General features: G+C 39.8%; 1 protein-coding gene and 1 long non-coding RNA gene across 3 annotated transcripts in view; one reads left to right on the top strand and one right to left on the bottom strand.

Moving 5' to 3' along the window:
• The first annotated feature begins 11871 nt into the window (after positions 1–11871).
• On the top strand, positions 11872–18889 carry LOC149127455 (uncharacterized). Its single transcript, XR_016231590.1, has 2 exons — positions 11872–15609; positions 15984–18889. It is a non-coding gene; the product is annotated as an uncharacterized LOC149127455 (long non-coding RNA).
• The window catches only part of DARS1 (aspartyl-tRNA synthetase 1), a 74019-nt gene continuing 63240 nt past the window's right edge, over positions 14644–25422 (bottom strand). For both annotated transcript variants that reach the window (XM_089329252.1, XM_089329253.1), the window contains exons 13-16: positions 24678–24758; positions 22463–22574; positions 22245–22316; positions 14644–15290 (exon numbers count right to left, since the gene is read on the bottom strand). In XM_089329252.1, the coding sequence (XP_089185378.1) occupies positions 15199–15290; positions 22245–22316; positions 22463–22574; positions 24678–24758 (357 nt within the window). In that variant the 3' untranslated portion in view covers positions 14644–15198. The remainder of the gene's footprint in view (positions 15291–22244; positions 22317–22462; positions 22575–24677; positions 24759–25422) is intronic.

The following is a 25422-nucleotide window of genomic DNA, read 5'->3' as shown; positions in this document are numbered from 1 at the left end:
TTGAAATCTGATACTGTGATGCCTCCATCTTTGCTTTTATTGTTTAAAATTGCTGTAACTCTTCAGGGTCTTAGTGTTTACATATGAACTTTACAATATTTTTGTTTCTAGATTTGAGAATGGCCTTTGTATTTTAAATGGAATTGCATTGACTCTTTAAATTGCCTTGGGTAGTATGGACATTTTAATGATACTAATTCTTCCAACCCATGAACATGGAACATTTCAGCATTTTTTGTGTGTCTTATTCTATTTACTTGCTTAATGTTTTGTAATTTTCATTGTAGAGATTTTTCATGTCCTTGTTTAAATTTACCCCAAGGTATTTAGATTTTTTGTAGCTATTGTGAATAGGACTAACCTTACAAGTTCTTTTTCAGCCATGATATTGTTTGTATATATAAATGCTATTGATTTTTGTGTGTTGATTTTATATCCTGTAAGTTTGTTAAACTCTCCTATGAGTTCCAATAATTTCTCAGTGGAGTCATTTGGCTCCCCTATATATTCCAGTATTTTCAAAAAGATAAGTATTCTTTAAAAAAATACAATTACATCAGATGCTCTTGAGTATCTCTTAAAATACTCCCAGGCTCACCTGTTTCTCCTTCCAGATCCACTTGGGCTCTGAGCTACCTAATGGTATCTTCTGTCTCAAGTGGCTCTCAGGCTTCCCTGTGTTCCCTACTGAGAAACGAGCTAAACGCCTCTCAGCAGTACCCTGGAGAGAGGAAGGTAAAGCCCCAAAGAGTTTTTGACCAATGGGAGATGAGACTTAGTTGTTCAATTTCTTCCCCTTAACTGATCCCCTACCCATGGGTAATTAGGTTAGGTTATTTTGTCCTTTCTTATTAGAAGCAGCAATGCAATTAACATCTTTGTGTGTGTGTGTGTGTGTGTGTGTTTCTGGAGGATAAATTTCTGTAATGGTTTGCCCTAGGCTGTGAATATTTTACATATTATTTTTTTAAAAAAGATTTTATTTATTTATTTGAGAGGTAGAGTTACAGAAAGAAGAGACAGAAAGGTCTCCTATCTGCTAGTTCATTTTCCTCAAATGGCTGCAACAGTTGGAGCTGGGCCGATCCAAAGCCAGGAGCCAGGAGCCAGGAGCTTCTTTCAGGTCTCCCACGTGGGTACAGGGATCCAAACACTTGGGCCATCTTCCACTGCTTTCCCAGGCCATAGCAGAGAGCTAGATCAGAAGAGAAGCAACCAGGACACAAACCAGTTCCCATATGGGATGCTGGCACCACAGGCAGAGGTTTAGCCTGCTACGCCACAGTGCTGGCCCCATTTTACATATTCTGAAACTGCCAAATTGCATTTCAATAATATACTGATTTATTCTCTTATCCAATGCACATGGAATGTTCCTTTTAAGTAAAATAAGAACCTTAAGATAAGTGGATTAAGTTCCGAACTTAGAATTATAAACTTCAGTAGTCTACAGGGAAGGGTTATTTGTACATTATAAATTGTCCTGTGCCCCTAAAATCTCAGATATCCCCAAACTTAGTGTCATTCATTCATTTATCCAATCATGCAACAAATATGTACTGGAAACCTACTCTGTGTTGGGTACTGTAGTAGATACTGGTGATACCTCAGGGAATGAAACAGACAAAACCCCCTGCTTCTCAGGGAACTTTTATTTTAGGGGACCAGGCACACTGGAGCATGCTGAAGACTTTGAAACAACTCTTTCCTTCAGAAGGCTTTTGAACCTTAACAGGTATAAATTGTTTCCTCTGTTAGGGTCCAATAATCACCCTGTGTTTCAAAGAGGGATAAAACCCATCTCTTTGGCTTGAGCTTGAAGGAGAAAATTTCACATCCCACTCTTGAAGATGTAACACACCTTCATACTCTTCATGTGCAGTTGTGGCAGGCAGCACAGGCCCGTGGGTTGACCATCGCATCTTTTACCAGCCCCAGGAGACTCATCCCAGGCAGAGCATAATGTTTTGTTGACAAGCATCTCAGAATATGCATTTACAAGCAGTTCAGCTGCAGCCAAGTGGAACATTTTTCTGACTTATATACAAGTTATTCTGTAGTAATTAAAACAAACTCCCCCTCCCCCCCAACACACACATAGAGGGCCCAGGCTGGTCTCAGCAGTTCCAGAGAGGACTGTATGAACCATTGCAGCTTTTTAGAAAGCATTTAGTTGAACAGTATGTGGCAGAGACAACAAGGACAGTTAGTATGCTTCATGGTGTCACTTAAGCTAGAAATGTCCCAGGGCATGGTGTGTGTAGGTTTTGTTCTTATGTTTCTAGCTAATAGGAACCGAGCACTGTAGTGGTCTGGGCTGCCCTAGGTTCCTTCTGTGACAGTCCTGCTCATTCAGTCCTTCCGTCCATCCTATTTATGGGGTATCTTACAGTAGGCAGCTGTGTCTGCAGATGGGGTTTTTAAAAATTTAGAACCTAATAATGGAGGCAGTACATGAATACAAATACAATTTTCAGAGTAACATGCAATGATATCAAAATACATGAAGCACAAAGTGATATAAAAGTATGAAGTGGAGGGGCCTGTGCTATGGCATAGGGGGTAAGGCCACTGCCTGCAGTGCCAGCATTCCATGTGGGTGCCAGTTTGAGTCCTGGCTGCTCTTCTTCTTATCTAGTTCTCTGCTATGGCTTGGGAAAGCATTAGAAGATGGCCCAAGTGCTTGGGCCCCTGCACCCACATCGGAGACCAAGGAGCTCCTGGCTCCTGGCTCCTGGCTTTGAATTGGCATAGTTCCAGCCATTGCAGCCATCTGGGGAGTGCACCAGTAGAGGGAAGACCCTGCTGTCTATCTCTGCCTCTTTGTAACTGTCTTTCAAATAAATAATCTTTTTTTTTTAAAGTATAAGTGGAAATGGAATTCCTAATTTTGATATTTGCTGTACACCAGGAGGCAAAAAAATCAGATTCCTTATTTTAGTGAAGTATAATTTTACCAATTTCTAGTAATATACATTCACAGAAGAAAAGCAGAAATACAGAGAAACAAAAATAATAAAAAGGACCTCCATAGTATGACAGAAATATTTGTTAACATTTTCATGAGTACATCCTTCCACAGAAACACTGTTGTATAAGCTCCTTAAAAAACTTGACAAGGGGCTGGCGCTGTGGTGTAGCAGGTAAAGTTGCCGCCTGCAGTGCTGACATCCCATATGGGCACTGGTTCAAGTCCCGGCTGCTCTACTTCCAATCCAGCTCTCTGCTATGGCCTGGGAAAGCAGTAGAAAATGGCCCAAGTCCTTGGGCCCCTGCGCTTGCTTGGGAGATCCAGAAAAAGCTCCTGGCTCCTGGCTTCGGATCGGCCCAGCTGCAGCTGTTGTGGCCATTTGGGGAATGAACCAGTACATGGATGATTCTCTCTCTCTCTCTCTGCCTCTCTCTAACTCTGCCTTTCAAATAAATATATAAATCTTAAAAAAAAAACAACTTGACAATATATCATGAAAATCTTTTCAGTTGATATATTTCTGTTGTAATGAATATATATATTAGTATAATGATAATCCATGTAGTACATCTTCACATATTTAAATCTTTTTTCTGACAGGCAGAGTTAGACAGTGAGAAAGGGAGAGACAGACAGAAAGATCTTCCTTCCGTTGGTTCACCCCCCAAATGGCCGCTACGGTTGGCGTGCTACGGCCGGTGCACCGTGATGATCGGAAGCCAGGAGCTAGATGCTTCCTCCTAGTTTCCCACGGGGGTGCAGGGCCCAAACACTTGGGCCATCCTCCACTGCTTTCCTGGGCCACAGCAGAGAGCTGGACTGGAAGAGGAGCAACCAGGACAGAATCTGGCACTCCAACTGGGACTAGAACCCAGGGTGCCAGCGCCACAGGCAGAGGATTAGCCTAGTGAGCCGTGGCGCCGGCCATATTTAAATCTTTAGATGATTTCTTAATCAGGAATTAGTAAGTCAAATTAATACATGTTGTCAAATCATCTTCCAGAAAACTTGCACATTCTCACCAGCATTATAATAGTTCCACTGCCATTTTCCCCTCCTTGTCAATTTAAAAGGGGAAAAATAAGAATATGTTTAATTTTCACACTGGGAGACCTGGATGAAGCTCCTGGCTCTTGGCTTTGGCTTGGCCTAGGCCTGGTGATTGTGGCCATTTGGGGAGTGAACCAGTGGATGGAAGCTCTCTCTCTCTTTCTCTGTCACTCCCTCTTTCTCTGTAACTCTTTCAAATAAATAATCTATCTAATCCACAAACATTAACCCAGTACAATGCATTGTGTAGGTATTGCTGTAGAAACTGCCAAGGCAAAAGCAAGGAATTCCAGTGAACACATCTTCCTTTCCGATGCTCTTCTATAACAGGTTTCTTTAAAAACATCCATTTACTTTCCTATCACATAAAAAGAAAAAAAGAAAGAACACCCCTGCCACCACGCACTGAACCTTCAGTATTTCAAATGATAAAGCCACATAGGCATTTTAAAAATCCATTTTATATTTATAACAGTACTTAATGAAATCCATACATAGTTTTTTTTTTTTTTAAAGATTTGTTTATTTGAAAGACAGAGTTATAGAGATGGAGAGGGAAAGGCAGAGGCAGAGAGAGGGAGACAAATCTTCTATCTGCTGGTTCAGTCTCCAAGTGGTCTCAACAGCCAGAGCTGGGCCAGGCTGAAGCCAGGATCCAGAAGCTTCATCCGGGTCTTCAATGTGGGTGCCTGGACCCAAGTACATGTGCCATTCTTGCCCACATCGGATGCTGGGACTGCACATGGCATCTTCACCTACTATGCCACAGTGCCAGCCCCAATACATAGTTTTTTCATAATAGGCATTTTCAAGAAACTTTTTGAAGAATGCTCATATGCACCAAAAGAAACATCTTTTAATTCCATTTTCCAAGAACTTTTGGAAGTACCTTTGCACATTCAGCACCACGATGTTGCCTTGCTTTTTTAAATATACTGGTGACAGCAGTAAGAACACAAAATAATTAAACAACTGGCATTTTAATGCTTTTCACAATTTGGTCTGATTCTGAAGGAAATACTAAGTTGGATGTGTGAAGACCATGGCCAATCACGTTAGCAGTATTAAAAGCTGTATATGGGTGTCAACTATTTTCTGTACAAAGAAATGTTAGTTCTCCCAAATTGGATCCAGGAACAGCCCAGAGGCAGCAGTATGTTGAGACAAAGCAGGTTCTGTGTTACTTAAGAAAGAAGACAACTGATCTCATTTAATTCCAAACACTTGTCTCCATTCAGTTATATTTAATGGGAGTTGCTGGATTATAAACCTTCTTTGTTAGAATAATTTATAAGAACATTTATATAAAGATGTATCTGACCAAATATGTTAAAAGTAGAATGGTTAACTTGTAAATTTCTATAATAGATTTAAATGAAAAAAAAATGTATTTTGAAGCCCAAATAATCTATGAGTATATGTAATGTACCTATTTTTAAAATTAGATGAGAAAAAGGCAAATGGTTAAAACTGTTATTGTTTATATCACTTCAGACCTAAGTGCATATGCTAGTTGGATTTGTACATATAATTTTCCATAAACAGTGTGACATGGTATTTTGATCAGGGTCCTGGTAAGAAACTATGGCACACTCAAAAGGAGTATCCTTGAAGAGAGTTTTGTGAAGAGGCCTTAAACAAAGATCTGGGAGCTTTAAAGAAATCAGAAGGGATGGTGAAGCCCCTCAGAGCCAGCAACTGATGGCCAAGAAGCAGCTGTGGTTGTATCGAAGAAGTTGTGATCTGCTGCTCAGTGGAAGCTGTGGCCTTGAGGAAAGGGAAGCAGCCATGGCCAAAACTAGGTCCAGCAAAGAAAACTAAATACCTTGGCCTTGCTCTTTTTCCTCCAGCATATCTCCTGTTGGTGCCTTACAAAGACCAAACCCAATTAAGTATTGGAACGGGTACCTGGTTATATAGTCCTTAGAGATTGCCTCCCAAGGCACACAGCTGAGTGGAAAAGGGCAGTGAGTGGGGAAGAAGGGACACATGGATAATGTCTAGCTTGCAGGAAGAGCTTTCAATTGCAGTGAACATACATATAACATAGTTGTGTGGTTTTGAAATATAAAATTTTCAGTTACCAAATTTTAAACAATACTGGTCCCCAACATGGTTTGAGTATCAGCTACCATGGTCTATTATACAAATTTCACATCTTCTTAGGTCTCAAATCACTCCATGAATAACAATGTATACCATGATTGGTGAACAACCTTGTCACTTCTTTCAAATTTGAGTGGTTCCTGCATATATTCAGTACCCATACAGACAGCAAAGTGTGTAGGTGTGTCATCTCTGCTTCTCAGTGAGGACCCCATGCAATATTTTACAAAATAGGTAATCAAAAGAGGGAACTGACTAACAAAGATAACACTGCAGAGGAAGACACAGTTAAGGTACAAGTTGGGATGCCCACCATGCCGTATCATAGTGCCTGGCTCATGTCCCAATTACTCTATGCTTCTGATACAGATTTCTGTAAATATGCCCGAGAGGTGGTGGATAAAGGCCTAAGTTGGCTTTCTGTCACCCATATGGGAGACTCAGAGTTCCTGGCTTCTGGCTTCAGCCTGGGCCAGCCCTAGCTATTGTAGTCATTTAGGGTGTTAAGACAGTGGATGGAAGATCTATCTGCCTTTCAAATAAATAAAATAAAACAAAAGTCAGGATAGCAAAGAAACAGAAAGTGAGGCAGGTATTTGAAGTCCTAGGATGCTGCTTGGGATGCCTATATCCCAATAGAAGTGCTTGGGTTTGAGTCTGGTTCTGCTCTCCATTCCAGCTTCTTGTTAACGCATACCCTAGGAAGCAGCAGGTTATGGGTCAAGTACTTGGATATCTGCCACCCATATGGGAGATCCAGATTTAGTTCTAGGCTCCTGGCTTGAGTGTATCCCAGCCCTGGCTGTTGAGGACATCTAGGGAGTAAAAAAGCAGCTGGAAGATCTTTTTGTTCAAATAAATAAAAACTTAAAAAAATTTTTTTTTAAATAGTAACTCCAGGAATAAAGTGAAATTTTAATCAAATGTAAAGAGAGTTATGGAGGCTGGAGCTGTGGCGTAGTGGGTTAAGCTGCTGCCTGCAGTGTAGGCATCCCATACGGATGCCGGTTCATGTCCTAGATGCTCTACTTCTATCCAGCTCCCTGCTAACGCACCTGCAGACAGCTGAAGATGGCTCAAGTCCTTGGTCCCTGAACCCTTGTGGGAGACCCAGAAGCTCCAGGCTTCCGGATTCAGCCTGGCCCAGCCTCAGCTGTTCTGGACATTCAGGGAGCGAACCAGCAGGTCGAGGCTCTCTCTCCCTCTCCATCTCTCTGTAACTTTGCCTTTCAAATAAATAAAATAAATTTTAAAAAAAGGGAATTACGGAAGAAACAGCGAACTGTTAAGTGTTGACAGTGCCAACTTCTGAGAAACTGCAAATATGACCTACAGGAAAATGGTGAAGATAAACTTAATAAAGTGGTTTTTTTTTTTTTTTTTAAATTTATTTGAAAGACAGAGTTACAGAGAGGCAGAGACACAGAGAGGGCTTCCATCCGCTGGTTCACTCCCGAGATGGCCGCAATGGCTGGAGCTGTGCCAATCCGAAGCCAGGAGCCAGGAACTTCTTCTGGGTCTCCCATGTAGGTGCAGGGGCCCAAGGACTTGAGCCATCTTCTACTGCTTTCCCAGGCCATAGCAGAGAGCTGGACTTGAAGAGGAGGAGCTGGGACTAGAACTGGCACCCATGTGGGATGCCAGCGCTTCAGGCCAGGGTTTTAACCCACTGCACCACAGTGCCAGCCCCAGAAAAGCAGTTGTTATACCAAGTATGAAGCTGCCTCAGAAGTGACAACAGAAAAAAACGACATTAAAAACACACTCAGCATTGTTGCGCAGGAGCTTAGGTTGTTGCTTATGATTCTGGCATCCTATGTAGGTGTTAAGAGTCCTGGCTGCTCTGTTTCTGATCCAGATCATGTGCTTGGGAAGGCAGCAGAAGACAGCCCAAGTGCTTGGGTCCCTGCTACCCACATGGAACACCTGAATGGAGTGTCTGGCTCTAGCCTGGCCCACATCTGGCTGTTGTAGTCATTTGGGGAGTAAACCAGTGGATGGAGGATCTCTCTTGCTTGCTCTGCTTTTTCAAATTAATAAATAAATCTTACAAAAAAGCACTTTCAGAGATATTTCATGGTATTCAAAGTACAAAGGATAAAATGTTGGAAACTGATATGAATTTAGGATGGAGGATGGCAATTCACCAAAGCATAGAAGAGATAGTCACTCAGTATTGAAATGTACACAAGAAGGGAAGTGCTGTTCAAATTGGTCTTGAAACTTATTTTTCAAAGGTTTATTTATTAATTTGAAAGCCAGAGTTACAAAGAGGAGAGGCAGAGAGAGAGAGAGAGGTCTTCCAACCGCTGGTTCACTCCCCAAGAGGCTGCAATGGCCAGAGCTGTGCCGAATCTGAAGCCAGGGAGCCAGGAGTTTCCTCCAGTCTCCCACATGGGTGCAGGGGCCTAAGGACTTGGGCCATCTTCTACTGCTTTCCCAGGCCACAGCAGAGAGCTGGATCAGAAGTGGAGCAGCAGGAACTTGAACCGGTGCCCATATGGGATGCCGGCACTGCAGGTAGCGGCTTTACCTTCTACACCACTTGATAATTATTTTTACAAAGGAACAAATCACTTTAACTTTCAATATTTATGTTTTAAATTATAGTGTACTAAATATTAGTTTTATTTTTTAAAATTTTCTAATTTTATAACAGAAAGCTTTTAATGTTTAACAAAAATTTTCAAGATCATAGAACGATCATACTTTACTCTTTGAATATTAATACTCTTCACATGATTTTGGTCTGCATGGTCATTTTTAGGTCTCACACGGTGCAAACCAAGGATGGTCTGCAGTGCTTTTCAGTGGCCAATTAATATTCTATCATAAGACTAATACACATGTGAGGTACTTCAAAAAGTTCATGGAAAATGTGTATTAGAGAAAACTACGGGCATGGGCATTTGGCCTAGCATTTAAGACACTGGCTAGGACACTGCATCCCATTTCAGAGCGCCTGGGTTTGAACCCTGGCTTTACTCTTCATTCGTTTCTTGCTAATGCCTCCATACTTTTGGAGGCAACAGTGATGGCTCAAGTAATTGGGTCCCTGCTACCCATGTAGGATACTGGGATTGACTTTAACCTAGTGGATCCCTTTGCTGATCTATGCAACAGCTGAAGAAAAAAACTTCCTATAGAGCCTGCTACTCCCAGTGACTGCAAATTTCAATTACACAACTACTACAGTGGGAGACAGCATCTACCTGTTTAAGTGGTATTTTTTTCTTTCATACTATAACCATCTACCTCAAAATGCCCATTGAGTTTATGTGTGATAATCCCTTCTACATGAACACACAGCAAGAACAGACAAGAGGTAAGATATAGGCAAACATTTTATAGAAGAGTCTGATCTGATAAAGAGTTTATGAATAGATATAAATGATGGCCTAACTGCCACCAAAGAATATATGAAAACAGGCATAAATTAGACAAGAACTGATTAGATTAGAAATGAAGAATATAATCATTAAAATTAAAAAATTGGGCCAATGTTGTGGCACAGCAGGTTGTGCCATTTTGAGTCCCTGCTGCTTTGCTTTGGATCCAGTTGCATACTGAAGGCCTGGGAAAACAGCATAAGACGGCCCAGGTCCTTGGGCCCCCCCACCCCCAATCTGGGAGACCCTGGCTCCTGGCTTCTACCTGGTCCATCCCCAGACATTGTGGCCATTTGGGGAGTGAATCAGCAGATGGGAGATCTCTCTCTCTTTCTGTCTCTCCTCTCTAATTGCTTTTCAAATAAATAAATAAATCTTTAAAGACAAAAAAATTAAAAGATATAACAATTGGTATTAATTTTAGAGAATGCATATTTGAAAAAGAAATATATCAGAAGATAGTACTGAGGAACTCTTCCAGAACAAGCACCAAGATAAAAATATGAGAATAGTTGGCAGGCCCAATATTTATCCAAATAGAACTTCAAGAACAGATGGAGGGGCCAGCGCTGTGGCTCAGCAGGTTAAAGCTGCAGCCTGCAGCGCCAGCATCCCCTGTGGGTGCTGGTTTGAGTCCTGGCTGCTCCTCTTCCAATCCAGCTCTCTGCTATGGCCTGGGAAAGCACTAAAAGATCACCAACTCCTTGGACCTCTGCGCTCACATGGGAGACCTGGAGGAAGCTCCTGGCTCCTGATCAGCTCAGCTCTGGCTGCTGCGGTCATTTGGGGTGTGAACCAGAGGAATGGGAGACCTTTCTATCTCTCTGCCTCTCCTCCTCTCTCTGTGTAACTCTTTCAAATAAATAATTTTTTTTTAAGGGAAAGAGTTTATTGGGGGAAACCCGACAGACTAGAGGGATGGGGCGAAGAAGGAAAAGAGGGAGAAGGACAGCGTAAGAGAGAAAGAGACAGAGGTCAGCAGATGGAGAGAAAGAGAAACACGTGTTCAGGAACACGTCCTTTTAAAACTTTGCCGGGGGTGGGGGGCAAGCAGGGAATAAGAGCAACAAATCCCATTAGGATGGGGGTGGGACTGACACCGGTGGTTGGGCCATGTGGCCACCTGGCTTCCAGCAATGGTGGTAGGGGCTAGAGCCTAGGATGGTGTCAGGGCATAGATTGTGCCATAGACAAGACTGTGCCATTTTACTAACATTCCCCCCTTTTGTTTTATTAAAGCAGCAGTTGTATGGGATTACATTAATTCCAGGAGGGGTAGAGGGACGATGCTCTGTCTTTAGAGCTACTTTCCATTGATATGGGGCAACGAGGTACTCTTTGCAGGCACGGGGCGATGTCTCAAGCCTCTGTCTCCTGGGTGGGAAGCCAAGTATATCTCTGTAGCAGCATTTGGTTGACCGCCGGGTTGCTGAAGGCCTTGGTTCATTCCATTATCAACTCCTGTAAATACTTAAACAGACACTGCAGTATAAAAGACAGCATGAGAATAGCAACCAACAATCCTAAGAGTAGCATTAACCAAGTAATGAGAGGATTTCATAGAGGAGAGGAAATGAGGAGGATCTCTGGACCCCTGTGAAGACTGTTTGATGGACGTGGTTTAAAGCTGATCCCAACCACTCAACTTTTGCAGGCAGAGGGGTTTGTCTGTAGAGAAATTCTGAACAATCATACAACATTAAGTGGGGCAGAGGACCATCAATACACACAGGTCAGGAGTAGAGCCATTGATATGAGTAGAGGCTATGATTACAAAGGAATGAGGCCCCAAGTGGGCTAGACAGGGTCTAGAACAAAAGAGTCATTATTAGAGGACCTAAGAAAGGTGCTATCTAAGCCACAATTAAGTTTTCTGATTGAGAGGCAAATAGAAACTGACAGAAGGGGCCTGATAATAATCAGGTGGGCTTTAAGGCCCTGTGAGGCGGCCCAGTCTTTCCTTTTGTTTGGTCTGAAAGGGAGATTTTGCCTGTTTACTGTGCCCACAAGCAAAGTAAATCTAGCTGTGAAATTATAAGTTAAGTTCTCATTTTGGCTATACTATAGAAAAATGTTAGCCATCCCTTTTTTAAGATCTAAAAATCAAATTGTGCATCTTGGAGAGTCTTTCAGAATAGAATTAGTTTCCTACCTCGAAGAGAACAGAGAAATGAGGGGAAAAGTCGGGCTTAGAATAGAGAAATGAGGGAGCAAGTCTCAGATCGCTTACTGACAATAGCAATAGCAAATGAAAACTTAGCAAATAATTTCAACCACTAGATAACAATTTAGGAAAACATTTACCAGAAGGTCCAATGCCTTCTATAAATTTTAAGAATACATGTATTTGGAAACTTTTTTTTTTAATTTTTTTGACAGGCAGAGTGGACAGTGAGAGAGAGAGACAGAGAGAAAGGTCTTCCTTTTGCCGTTGGTTCACCCTCCAATGGCCGCCGCAGCTGGCGCGCTGCGGCCGGCACACCGCGCTGATCCGATGGCAGGAGCCAGGAGCCAAGTGCTTTTTCCTGGTCTCCCATGGGGTGCAGGGCCCAAGCACCTGGGCCATCCTCCACTGCACTCCCTGGCCACAGCAGAGAGCTGGCCTGGAAGAGGGGCAACCGGGACAGAATCCGGCGCCCCAACCGGGACTAGAACCCGGTGTGCCGGCGCCGCAAGGCGGAGGATTAGCCTAGTGAGCCGCGGCGCCGGCCGGAAACATTTCTTAAATATGTAACATGGTATGGCCTGTTTAACCAGCAAATTCAAGCACAAGCATATAAAAACGTTTTTAGTTTCTACCAACAAACTTAAAACATCTGATACAGAGATTCAGGTCACATGAATCAAACTGTATCTTAGATTAAATTTAGCAGTTTAAATTTATGAATATATAGAAAAAATGGGAAAGAAGAAAACTAAAACTTAGTAAACTAGGGAAGAAGCCTGAAATACAGGCAGGTATTTGGCTCAGAGGTTGAATTACTGCTTGGGATGCCTAATCCCACGTCAGAATACCTGGGATGATGTCATGGTTCTACTTTGGATCCATCTTATTGATAGCACACACCCTGGGAGGAAGCAGGTAATAGCTCAAGTAGTTGGTTCCTGGCCAGTGTATGGGGGAGCCCAGGATGAAGTTCCAGGCTCCTGGCTTTGGCCTAGCCTAGCTCCAGCAGGTATGGATATTTGGGGAGAGAACCATCACATGGAAGATCTCTGTCTTTCAAAAACAAAAACAATACCCAAGGAAGTAGAAGAAAGGAAAATCCCATGAGCAAAAAAATTAGCTAATAAAAAAGACCCAATAGGGGCCAGCACTGTGGTACGGTGGGTTAAGTCACTGTTTGCAGTGTCAGCATCCCATATGGGCACCGATTCATGTCCCAGCTGCTCCACTTCTGATCCAGCTCCCTGCTAATGCGCCTGGGAAAACAGTGGAAAATGGTCCAAGTCCTTGGGTCCCTGCACTTGAGTAGGAAGCCCAGAAGAAGCTCCTGGCTTTGTCCTGGCCCAGCCCCAGCTGTTGGGAGCCATTTGGAGGGTGAACCAGAGGATAAAGACCTCTCCCCCTCTCTGTAACTCAAATAAATAAAAGGATGGGAGAGGGAGTAGGATGTGGGACGAAGGGTATGGGGGAAAGAACCACTATATTCCTAAAGCTGTACCTATGAAATTTTATTTATTAAATAAAAGCTTTCTAAAAAAAAAAAAAAAGAGTAGCTCTGGAGCCACTAATTGAATACTTCAGGGCCGGAGAATTACACAGAAACATAAAAATATAAGGTGGAGTGCATTTTATTCTTGAGTAGATTAAATTCATCAAGTATTTCTGGGGTATCTATTCAATATACTCAGAAGGATACAAAAGAAAGAAAAATTGAATCTTTATTTTCAAGGAGCTCACAATCTAGATGTTGAAATAATAATATTTACTTGAATTAAAAAAAAATGGGTAAATGTTTATGGTCCAAGGGTAAGTAAATTTCCTACCTTCTAGATCCTCCTATTTTTCTGATGTCATTTTTTCTTTTCTTAGAGGAAAAAAACTGCATTACATTGTTGTGTTCCTGCCCATTACTTGTAGTTCATTGTAAAATTAGCACCAATATATTCAACAACACAGAGGAAAAAATTATAATCCTTTTGGTGAGGAAGATGGAAATGCATTTTAGTGGCATTCACTAAGTACCAGTACCAGAATGAAACAGAAAATCTAACACTATTTTTTTAAAGATTTATTTATTTATTTGAAAGGCAGAGTTTACCGAGAGAGAGAGGGAGTGACAGAGACAGAGAGATCTTCCACCCGCTGGTTCACTCCCCAGATGGTTGCATGGCCAGAGGTGTTTTGAAGCCATGAGCTAGGAGTTTCCTCCCAAAGGGCCCAAGCTCCAGGGCCATCCTCCATTGCTTTTACAGGCACATTAGCAGAGAGCTGGACTGGAAGTGGAGCAGCCAGTACTCAGACTGGCATCCACATGGGATACCAGTGTCACAGGTGGTGGCTTTACCTGCCATGCCACAACACTGGCCCCATCTGACACTATTTTTTTTGACAGGCAGAGTGGACAGTGAGAGAGAGAGAGAGACAGAGAGAAAGGTCTTCCTTTGCTGTTGGTTCACCCTCCAAAGGCCGCCACAGCTGGTGCGCTGTGGCTGGTGCACTGCACTGATCTGATGGCAGGAGCCAGGTACTTATCCTGGTCTCCCATGGGGTGCAGGGCCCAAGGACTTGGGCCATCCTCCACTGTACTCCCTGGCCACAGCAGAGAGCTGGCCTGGAAGAGGGGCAACCGGGACAGAATCCGGTGCCCCGACTGGGACTAGAACCCGGTGTGCCAGCGCCTCAAGGTGGAGGATTAGTCTAGTGAGCTGCGGCGCCGGCTTGACACTATTTTTTAATCTATGTGAAATGAACTTTATTAACCAACCCAAGCCATGAGCTTTAAGAGCTCTATCCTTACACCCATTTTAACTTTTATCTTCTATGAATACATGTTAAAAATCTGTGAATTTTCATTTATTTTTAGGTACTTCCATAAACCAGTTATGTATTTTCTTTTCCCAAATTATTAATCCCAAGAACCAGTTATAAAATCAGACTGCCAAAAGTTACACAAACTATAATTAGCTTTAAAATTTTATTGAAATTCAGTTTTAGAATTTAACAATTAATACAACATACTGAATATTTTCTAACTAATATTTTCACCTACTTCACATGATTTCTGAGCATACTTTCGGCCTAATTTTTCACGAGACTGTCAATACATTAAAATATCAGATACTTCTCCAACTGTTCTTATCTCAATGTCAGAATTTTAAAAAATAAGTTAAAATGTTTAAAATGTAAGACAATGCTGTGGCCAACATAATATAAAAAATTAAAAAATTTGCAGAAACTTTAACTGCTTAAAACTCTTGTTAATGTTTACTATAGTAACAGAATATGAATTTTAAACATAATCATATGAATTTCTTGTTAAAAATGTTCCAGCATTTCCTACCAAAGAATGTCAAAAGTTATAAAAAAATCTTTTCTTTTAAACTAACTTACACTGATTTAATCCAAAAAAACCCTTGGCACTTAGATAAGACATTTTTATAAGGTGTATTTCAAGTACCTAAGATATAGCCTGATCAGTAGCAGGTTACTGAGAAGAATAAAAAGCATAACTTTCTTTAAGGAGTGAGTCGTTTTGGGTCACGAGGGAACATGGATGTCTGACGAACATTATGCAATCCCAAGAACAGCATGGTCACTCGTTCCAACCCTGGGGAAACAAAATGATCATCAATTTCTTTTCTGAAAACCTCTCAGGATTTTTATGTATTTAGAACTAACGCAATATCATTGTTTGATAATACATTTCCTTATTAGGAGGGAAAATATCTTCTGTAACTGGAGTTTATTTAGAATGCAATGTTTTGGGAATTGACTTAAAAAAGAGAGATACTGTTCTCTATGGGAAAGACTAAATGGATATCCTTAAGGGGCATGGAGTCATAAATGTGAACGACAAAATCCTACATAAATGAACAAAATCTATGAAACAATGAAAGTCGAATCAAAGTACTTCATAAACATGTAAGGTTTTTTTTTTTTTTTTTTTTTTTTTTTTTTTTTTTTGACAGGCAGAGTGGACAGTGAGAGAGAGAGACAGAGAGAGAAAGGTCTTCCTTTTGCCGTTGGTTCACCCTCCAATGGCCGCCGCTGCAGCCGGCGCACCGCGCTGATCCTGGCAGGAGCCAGGAGCCAGGTGCTTTTCCTGGTCTCCCATGGGGTGCAGGGCCCAAGCACCTGGGCCATCCTCCACTGCACTCCCTGGCCATAGCAGAGAGCTGGCCTGGAAGAGGGGCAACCGGGACAGAATCCGGCGCCCCAACCGGGACTAGAACCCGGTGTGCCGGCGCCGCAAGGTGGAGGATTAGCCTATTGAGCCACGGCGCCGGCGTAAACATGTAAGTTTTAAATGATACCAGACTGTGATTATGTAGTCCAGGTGAAAACCATGAAAACCATGTTTGAGGAAGTTTATTAATAGAAGTACCAAAATATTATTGTGATTCTAAAGACATTTCACAAGGTAGTCCCTGGCATAAAGGGCTCCAGATTAATTATCATACTAGGTAAGTGTTTTGAGTATAGAAAAGCAACTAATTTTGTCATGTGATTTAAATACTGGACTATTGGGGCTGGCACAGTGGCATAATACGTTAAGCCTTCATCTGTGGCGCTGGCATCCCATACAGACACTGGTTAGAGTCCTGGCTGCTCCACTACTGATCCAGCTTTCTGTTATGGCATGGGAAAGCAGCAGATGATGGCCCAAATGCTTGAGCCCCTGCCCTCATTATGGGAGGCCTGGAAGGGGCACCTGGCTCCTCGCTTTGGATCGGCTCAGCTCTGGCCTTTGGCGGCCATTTGGGGAGTGAACCAGCAGGTGGAAGATCTCGATCTCTCTCTCTCCATTTCTCTCCCATCCAAGTACTAACCAAGCCTGACCCTGCTTAGCTTCTGATATCAGATGAGACTGGGGTGGTATGACCATAGACTCTCTAACACTGCCTTTCAAATAAATAAATAAATCTTTTTTTTTTAAATACTGTACTACTGACAAGAATTAAACTACTCAAGAAGCAGAACTACCAAGTGAAACTTCTTATGTGCATTTTTATCTATTTACTTTACTCAAATTTTAGAAAACTTACATCACACGAAGATGGCAAGTTCCAAAAATGTTTTTATATAGTACTGACTTTTAAAAGAGAACATCACTACTGCTCTCTTTATCAAGATATCAGATGAAAATTTGAGCCCTGTATAACAGTGACCTAAGACAAATTAAAAAAAAAATCCCATCTTCCATTCAAATGTTAATCAAAAATAGGTTCTATTTTGATAATCATTAAAGCTTCCTTCTTCACAATCAAATCACAGAAGTTTATAAAATGTTTATTCAAACTGCACATTACTCAATACTCTAAGAGAAAATAGCTCTAACTTTCCCATTAAAATTTAAACTCTATAGTCAATGTAGCATCCTTTATAATATAACCCAAGACTAATAGAAACCTAGACATCCACTAACAGGAAGCTAGTTAACAAGATTATGGTGGATTCTATTTATAGACTAAAAAAGAAAGAAGGCTCTTTATTGATAAGCAATAAATTATTAACTAGGTTAAAAGTAATGAATAGTTTATGTAACACTCTATAATTTGTGTTACAATATTTTAAAAAGCATATGTGTACATCGTTTTGTATATGCAAAGATTATTTTCATAAAAGCAGAAAACTAGAAAGTTTTCTGTTATGAAGTAAATGCACACTGTTCTGCATATTTTTCCTTCAAAAATTTTGATCTGATAAAATACTGTTAAAAGTTACCATTCTAGCCATTTTTAGATACACAGATTGGTGGTATTAAATATATTTGTAATACTGTACAACTGTCACTATTATCCATCTTGATAAATCTATAATATTTTTATTTTTAAATATTTTTATTTATTGAGAGGTAGAGTTACAGAGAGAGAGAGTAAGAGAGGCAGAGAGAGAGAGAGAGAGAGGTCTTTCATCCACTGGTTCACTCCCCAGATGGCCACAATGGCCAGAACTGAGCCAATCCATAGCCAGGAGACAGAAGCTTCTTCCAGGCCTCCCACACAGGTGCAGGGGCCCAAAAACACTTGGGCCATCTTTTGCTGTTTTCCCAGGCCATAGCAAAGAGCTGGATGAGAAGAGGAGCAGCTGGGACTTGAACCAGCACCCAAATGGGATGCCAGCGCCGCAGGCGAATTAACCTATTGAACCATAGCACTGGCCCCAGCCTCTACAACTTTTTACAACAACTTATGGGCACAGGTTAGTTTAGCCTAGTGGTGAAGATGCATGTATCACATATCAGAGTGAGTGGGTCTAATTCCGAACCCTGGCTCCTGCTTCCTGCTTCCAGCTAATGTAGACTTTGGAAGGCAGCAGTGCTCAATCGAGTTCCTGCCACCCATGTGAGAGACCTCAGCTCCTGATTTCAGACCATCCCAGTCCTGGCTATTGTAGGCATATGCTACAATGAAATGGGGTTGTTATCTTTACAAGGTAGTGATTTTGTTTCCTCTGGATTTATACACAGAAGTGGGATTGCTAGATAATATGGTAGTTCTATTTTTAAATGTTTGAGGAATTTCCACACTGTTTTCTGTATTGGCTCTACCACTTATATTTCCACCAATTGTTTTCAAAGGTTCCTTTTCTCACAACCTCACCACTATACATTTCGTCTTTTTGATGACAGACATTCTAACAGGTGTGAAGTGACATCTTGTTATGGCTTTCATTTACATTTCTGGTGATTAGTGATGTTGACCATTTTTTCATATATATACTACTTGTTGGTCACCTTGTATATGTCTTATTTTGAGAAATATTTAATCAGGTTCTCTGTCCATTTTTTAATTGAGTGATTTGTTTTCTTGCTATTGAGTTATACAGGTGCCTTATAATAGTTTAGATCTTAACCTCATATAAGAAATATGGTTTGCAAATAATCTCTCCTATTCTCTAAAATGTATCTTTATTCTATTGTTTCCTTTGCTGTATAGATTTTTACTTTGATGCAATTTGTCTACTTCTGCTTTTGTTGCCTAGGCAACAAATCTTTGTCTACTCAGGTGTCAAGAAGCTGTTTCTTCTTCTTTCTTTTTTAAATTAATTTATTTATGTGAAAGGCAGAGTTATAGGGCAAGAGTGAGTGAGTTTCCATCTGCTGGTTTACTCCCCAAATGGCTGTAAGAGCTAGAGTTGGGCTTGTCTGAAGCCTGAAGCCAGGAGCCAGGAGCTTCCTCTGGGTCTTCCAAATGGGTGCAGGGGCCCAAGTACTTGGGCCATGTTTCACTGCCTTCCCAGGTGCATTAGCAGGGAGCTGGATCAGAAGTGGAGCAGCCAGGACTTGAACCGGTGCCCAGATGGGATGCCAGTGCTGCAGACGGCAACTTTTACTGGCTACACCACAGTACACAGACTCAAGAGGCTTTTTCTTTACATTTCCTTCTATTGCTTTTGCAGTTTCAGGTCTTACATTTAGTTCTTTAATCTGTGTTGAGACCATTTTTTATATATGGTATAAATTAAAGGTTCAATTTCATTCTTCTGCTATTCCAGTTTTCTCAACATCATTTATTGAACAGATTGTCATTTTCCCATGTTTGATGTTGGTACCTTTTATTGAAGATCAAATGACTAAAAACACATAGATTTATTTCGCATCTCTGTTCCATCTCACTGGTCTATGTGTCTCTTTTTATGCTAGTACCATGCTGTTTTCATTACTATACCTTTGTGATACATTTTGAAATCAGATGGTATGATTTGTTATTTTTGCTCAAGATTGCTTTAGCTGTTGTGGTTCCATATGAATTTTAAGATTTCCTGTTTCCATGAAAAATTTCACTGAAATTTTGATAGGGATATAATAATCTGTGGAATGCTTTGGCCAGTTGAGCAATATTAATTTTTCTAATCCATAAACACAGGATACCTTTCCATTTATTTATGTCTTCTTTCCATTTATTTAAACTTCTTTTATCAACATTTTTCAGTGTACATATCTGTACACTGAAGTGAAAGAGCTTTCACTTCCCTGGTTAAATTTAATCTTAAATATTTTATTTTACTGATATTATTGTATACCGAATTATTTTCTTGATTTACTTTTTGGATAGTTTGTTGTTAATGTATAGAAATGTTACTGACATTTGTATGTTGACTTTACATCCTATAATTTTATTGAATTCATTTATTAGTTCTAACAGTTTTTTGGTAGGCCATAACTTTTTCAACTGCAGAACTGAAATTCTATATTCACTAAACAATAACTTCACTTACTCTTCTCTCCATGCCCTGACAACCACCATACAGCTCTCAGCTTCTACAAGTACCTCCCATAAGTAGAATTATATTATTTTGCTTTTTTGTGACTGGCTAATTTCACTTAGCATAATGTCCTAAAGGTGTATCCATATTGTAGCATATGTCAGAATCTCCTTCCTTTGTAAAGGCTGAATAACATTTCATTGCACCAAAATATAGCTTGAACATTCCTAATCCTAATCCAAAAATGTTCCACAATCTGATACTTTTTGAATATCATGTTGATGTTCAAAAGTTTTGGATTTTTTGGGGCCGGTGCTGTGGCGTGGCAGTTAAAGCTACCACCTGTAGTGCTGGCATCCCATAGGGGTGCTGTTTTGAGTCCTGGCTGCTCAATTTACAATGCAGCTCTGACATTGCCTGGGAAAGCACTAGAAGATGGCCTAAGTCCTTGGGCCCCTATATCAATGTGGGAGACCTGGAAGAAGCTCCAGGCTCCTGGCTTTGGATCAGCCCAGCTTTGGCTATTGCAGCCATTTGGGGAGTGAACCAGCAGATGGAAGTCCTCTCTCTCTCTCTGCCTCTGCTTCTAACTCTGCCTTTCAAATAAATAAATAAATCTAAAAAAAACCCAAAAGTTTTGGATTTGTGGTTTTTGGATTAAGAATGTTAGTCCAGTAAAGTCTATGAGGTGTTCGAAAATTCCCAAAACTCTAAAATCTAAAATATTTCTGGTTTCAAACAGTTCAGATAAGGGAGATTGAAACACATTTTGCTTATCTATGCATGTGTTGATCAACAGTCGGGTTACTTTTTCCATGCTTTAGCTACTGAAATGAATGCTTCTATGAACACAGTTGTACAAATATTTTTCTGAGACCCTGTTTTCATTTCTTCTGTGTATATACACATAAGTGGAACTCCTGCATCATATACTAATTCTATTTTTAACTCTATGAGGAATGTTCATACTGCTGCTGTACATTTTATATCCCCACTAAAAGTATACCAAGGTTCCAATTTTTCCATATTGTCAATAATACTGTATCTCTGTGTGTGTTAAACAGTAGCTATCTTACTGGATTTGAGGTGCTATATCATTGTAGTTTTAATTTGTATTTCCTTAATAACTGGTGATGTTGACTATCTTTTCATGTGCTTATTGGCCACTGGTGTATCTTCTTTGAAGAAATGTCTATTGCAACTCTTTGCTCATTTTTAAATTAAATTATTTTTGTTGTTTTAGGATTTCTCTCTATATTGTGGATATTAATCCCTTCTCAGATGCATCATTTGCAAATGTTTTCTCCCATTCTATTTGTTGCCTCCTCAGTCTGTTGGTAACTGTCATTGTCTTCTGATACACAAAACTTAAAAAAATGTAATATTCAAATTGCTTTTTGTGTTGTCTGTGCTTTTGATGTCATATCTGATAAATCATTGCTAGATCAAATGTTATGAAGCTTCTGCCCTGTTCTCTTTTAAGAAGAGGTTCACAATGGCAAAGGAAGACCCTTCTCTCTGTCTGTCTCTCTCACTGTCTACTCTGCCTGTTTAAAAAAAAAAAAAAGAAGAGGTTCATTGTTTTATATCTTATATTTAGGTATTTGATCCATTTTGAGTAAATTTTTTTAAACTTTCATCTGCTGGTTCACTGTCCAACGTGCTACAATGGCAAGGGCTGAGCCAGGAGCTTTTCTGGGGTCTCCCACATGGGTGACAGAGGCCCAAAGGACTTGGACCATCTTTTGAGGTAGGGATCCAATTTTACTTTTCTTGCATGTGGTATCAGTTTTCTCAGTACTACTTGAATAAAAGACTTTCCCATACTTGTTAATTTTGAAAAATTTTAAAGTATATTACCTATTCAACAAAAAACCTCTAACAAACTATAAGCAAAAACTGCAACAAAACTGCAAAATTCTCTTTGATTCTTTGCTATGTACACATTGGTAAGATAAATATTTACCAGTTTTTTTTACATCAGAGCAGTGTATTGTATACACTCTAGATGTGGTGCTAAAAGCCAATGAAATGTTGTTTCAACAAAAACATTTAGCTCTTTGGGCTAACTTGAGGCACAGTTTTAATCTGGGATATACTAAGTGAGTTCATAGTAGCAGAAAGGAAACAGGATGCTCAACTTTTAAGACTTTTGGTTTTTGAACTCTTGAGCAAAAACAATGGCTAGAATTTTGTAATATTTTAGAACATGCAACTTTGGTTGTTAACTATCCCTGCAAAAATCAAACGTTCCCTTAGTCATAACTTATTTTATTTAAAGAATTCTTAAACTTCAAATTTGTGTTATACTTAGCACTTAAAGACTTATTTATAAGTAATAAAAGGATTTTACCAATGCCTCCACCAGCATGAGGAGGGGCTCCAAAGCGAAAGGAATCAATGTAAGCCTTAATTTTCTCCAAATCTACAAAAGAGCAATCCAGAACAAAATTTATTACTTTATTTAAAAAATTCAATGAAAGTTAAAATACTGTTTGAGAAATCCTTAAAATTTTTATAATGTGTTATTTTCATAAGACACATGCTCCTAAATATATTTTAAGTAGTTACCAATTCCATGATGCAAGGCTCTCTCTGTCAGCAGCTGAGGATCATGTATTCTTTGGGCTCCTGATAATATTTCTTCTCCTCTCATGAACATATCGTAAGAGTTCGACTGTTTCTACAGGAAAAACAAACAAAAGAACACCGTTTTTCAAGTGCCTATCATCCTATTTCCATTATACACATATATAGGGAAAACAATACCTTAAGTGAAGAGCAAGTCTATTTATTCCATGGATTAGTGATGCAACCTGCTTTAATGAACATAATTTATTTCTCTAAAGTAGAATGAAATTACTAAAGCTTGCATAATTTCTTTCTCGCATGTCAGAGATTTTGTGCTCTCATTTTCTCATATCCTTCAATAACAAAAGTAACACATCTGACTTGTAAAGAAGTAGTGCTGATCCTTATTTTATCATACGAAGTGTTTTTTTTTTGCAAGCCTGCCTTAAGTGTTTTTTTTATTTATTTATTTATTTATTTGAAAGAGTTACACAGAGAGAAGGAGAGGCAGAGAGAGAGAGAGAGAGAGAGAGAGAGAGAAGTCTTCCATCCACTGGTTCACTCCCCAGTTGGCCGCAATGGCTAGAGCTATGCTGATGCGAAGCCAGGAGCCAGGAACTTCTTTCTGGGACTCCCACACAAGTGCAGGGGCCCAAGGGTTTGGGCCATCTTCTACTACTTTCCCAGGCCATAGCAGAAAGCTGGACTGGAAGAGGAGCAGCCCGGACTCGAACTGGCACCCATATAGGATGCCAGCACTGTAGGAGGCAGCTTTACCTGCTATGCCGCAGCACCAGCCTCATGAAGTGTTTTTAACTGCGTTATGATTTTTGGGATTCCAAACTGTCATTTTTAAAAAGTATATTTACTTGAAAAGCAGAGTTACAGAGAGAGTGGGAAAGACAGAAATCTTCCACCTGCTTGTTTACTCCTCAGATGGCTCCAATGGCTAGGACTGGGCCAGGCCAAAGCCAAGAGCCTAGTGCTAAGAACTTGGAACTACATCTGGGAGTCTTCCATGTGGTTGGCAGAGGCCCAAGCACTTGGCCATCATCTGCTGCTTTCCCATGCACTTTAGAAAGGAGCTGGGTAGGAAGTGGAGTAGATGGGACTTAAATGGGCACTCATATGGGGTGCCTGTGTCACAGGTAGAGGCCCAACTCACCCCTAAATTGTCATTTTAATAAAATTTAAAAAAAATTTAAGCAAAGTAAACTGAAAATTGATTTACCAAATCTTAACCTGTTCTCTATCAGGTACCTAATAATAGCAGTTTTATCTTACTTCCCTAGTTTTTGAATAATTCCACTGGTCTCAAAGCATAATTCCTAGACCAGAAGCTTCAGTAGTACCTGGAACTTGTAAGAAATACAAATTATCAGTCCTTACCCCAGAACAACCAGAAGCTTTGAAGATGAGGTTTAGCAAGTTTTGTTTTAAAAGTTCTCCAGAGGTGGGGAAGGTATCTGGCTCAGTAGCTAAGACACTGGTCTGGATACCCACATGCCACAAGTCCTGTCTTTGCTTTGGATTTCACTTCCCTGCTTATGAGTACTCTGGGAAAGAGCAGGTAATGGCTCAAGTAGGTGAGTCCCTGTCAACCACACGGTAGACCTGGAAGAGTTTCTGTCTCCAGCTTTGGTTTGGCCCAGCTCAGGCCACTGTGGGCATTTGGTGAGTGAAGCAGGGGATGGGAGAGCTCTCTTTTTCTTTCTGCTTCTCAAATAAAAAACATAGGTGAATAAATACACATATAAAATTTTATGAAAGTCCTCCAAGTGATCCTGACACACACTAAAGTTTGGGAGCCACTGCAAGATGAAAAAATAGTAAAAGGCCAAAAGACTATTCATATTAACTTCCAGGACATAAAATGAATTCCTAGTGGAAGATCAATGACAGGATGATTTGCTAAAGTCTGCAAATCTGGTAGTGCTATTTATCTTTTATATCATCTTTCTACCTTATGAATCAAAAAAGTGACCCAGGAAAATTAATTTTTATTTAGATTTTCAGGACTAATTTGCTAGAATATAAAAACTCCACAAATCCTTTGATCTGTACTGACAGACAACAGTAGTAATATGTACAACAAAGTTAGTAGTGAAATGCAAATTACTAATGAAAACCATTATTCCCATTGTACAATCTGATGTAGTGACAAGGAAATCTTTCTTCTTCCCCCAAAAAGGTTATTTAAAATTAAATTACTTACAGGGTTTCTTGGGTCAGGCATTGTATAAAAAGGTCTTACAGCCAATGGATACTTATCAAGAATATAAAAATCCGTATCATACTATAAAAAGAACAGAGGCAATTAAAATACATTTAAAATACATAAAAAGGCTAATATTTTGATAATTATTTTTATTTACATTTTATTCATCAAAGTTACTATAGTTACTATATATATAATTAGTATATTTTGTCAAATAACAACTGATCCTATGGTATTTTGCCATGTTACAAGTTCTTCCAATATCTTAAGAGCTGTTTACTTTCAATCATAGTTCATTCATATATTTATTTTTCTAGGCATGTAATCTCGTTCCAGTTTCTCTCCTACTGTCAATTATGCTGTGGTAAATACTTTTAATTTTTTTATATACTAGCTCATCCAGTCTTTCAGATGCATTTTATGATTGTTCTGTTATCTGAAATCCATTAGAGTTTCATAGAAACTATGTTAAATCTATAAAATATTTTTGGGAAAAAATGACATCCTTTATAGTATTAATATTTTAAAAATACAAATATTTTTGCAACAGTTTAAATCTTTGCTTACATATTTAAATGAAATTGGGTAGTGTTTTTCCAAAATAACACTATAGAAATAACAATCACATGAAATTATGACATGTTTGATAAACCTACTGAGACCCAGATTTAATGAAAAAGTTCAATATATTTTAACTCTTCTTGAGTCTAAATCTTTTTTCTAAAATTGGAGATTAGAGAGA

This window comes from Oryctolagus cuniculus, chromosome 3, assembly GCF_051225735.1.
Source record: "Oryctolagus cuniculus isolate XC-2025 breed Fujian yellow rabbit chromosome 3, ASM5122573v1, whole genome shotgun sequence".
Lineage (NCBI taxonomy): Eukaryota > Metazoa > Chordata > Mammalia > Lagomorpha > Leporidae > Oryctolagus > Oryctolagus cuniculus.
This window is presented reverse-complemented; position numbering and strand designations above follow the sequence as displayed.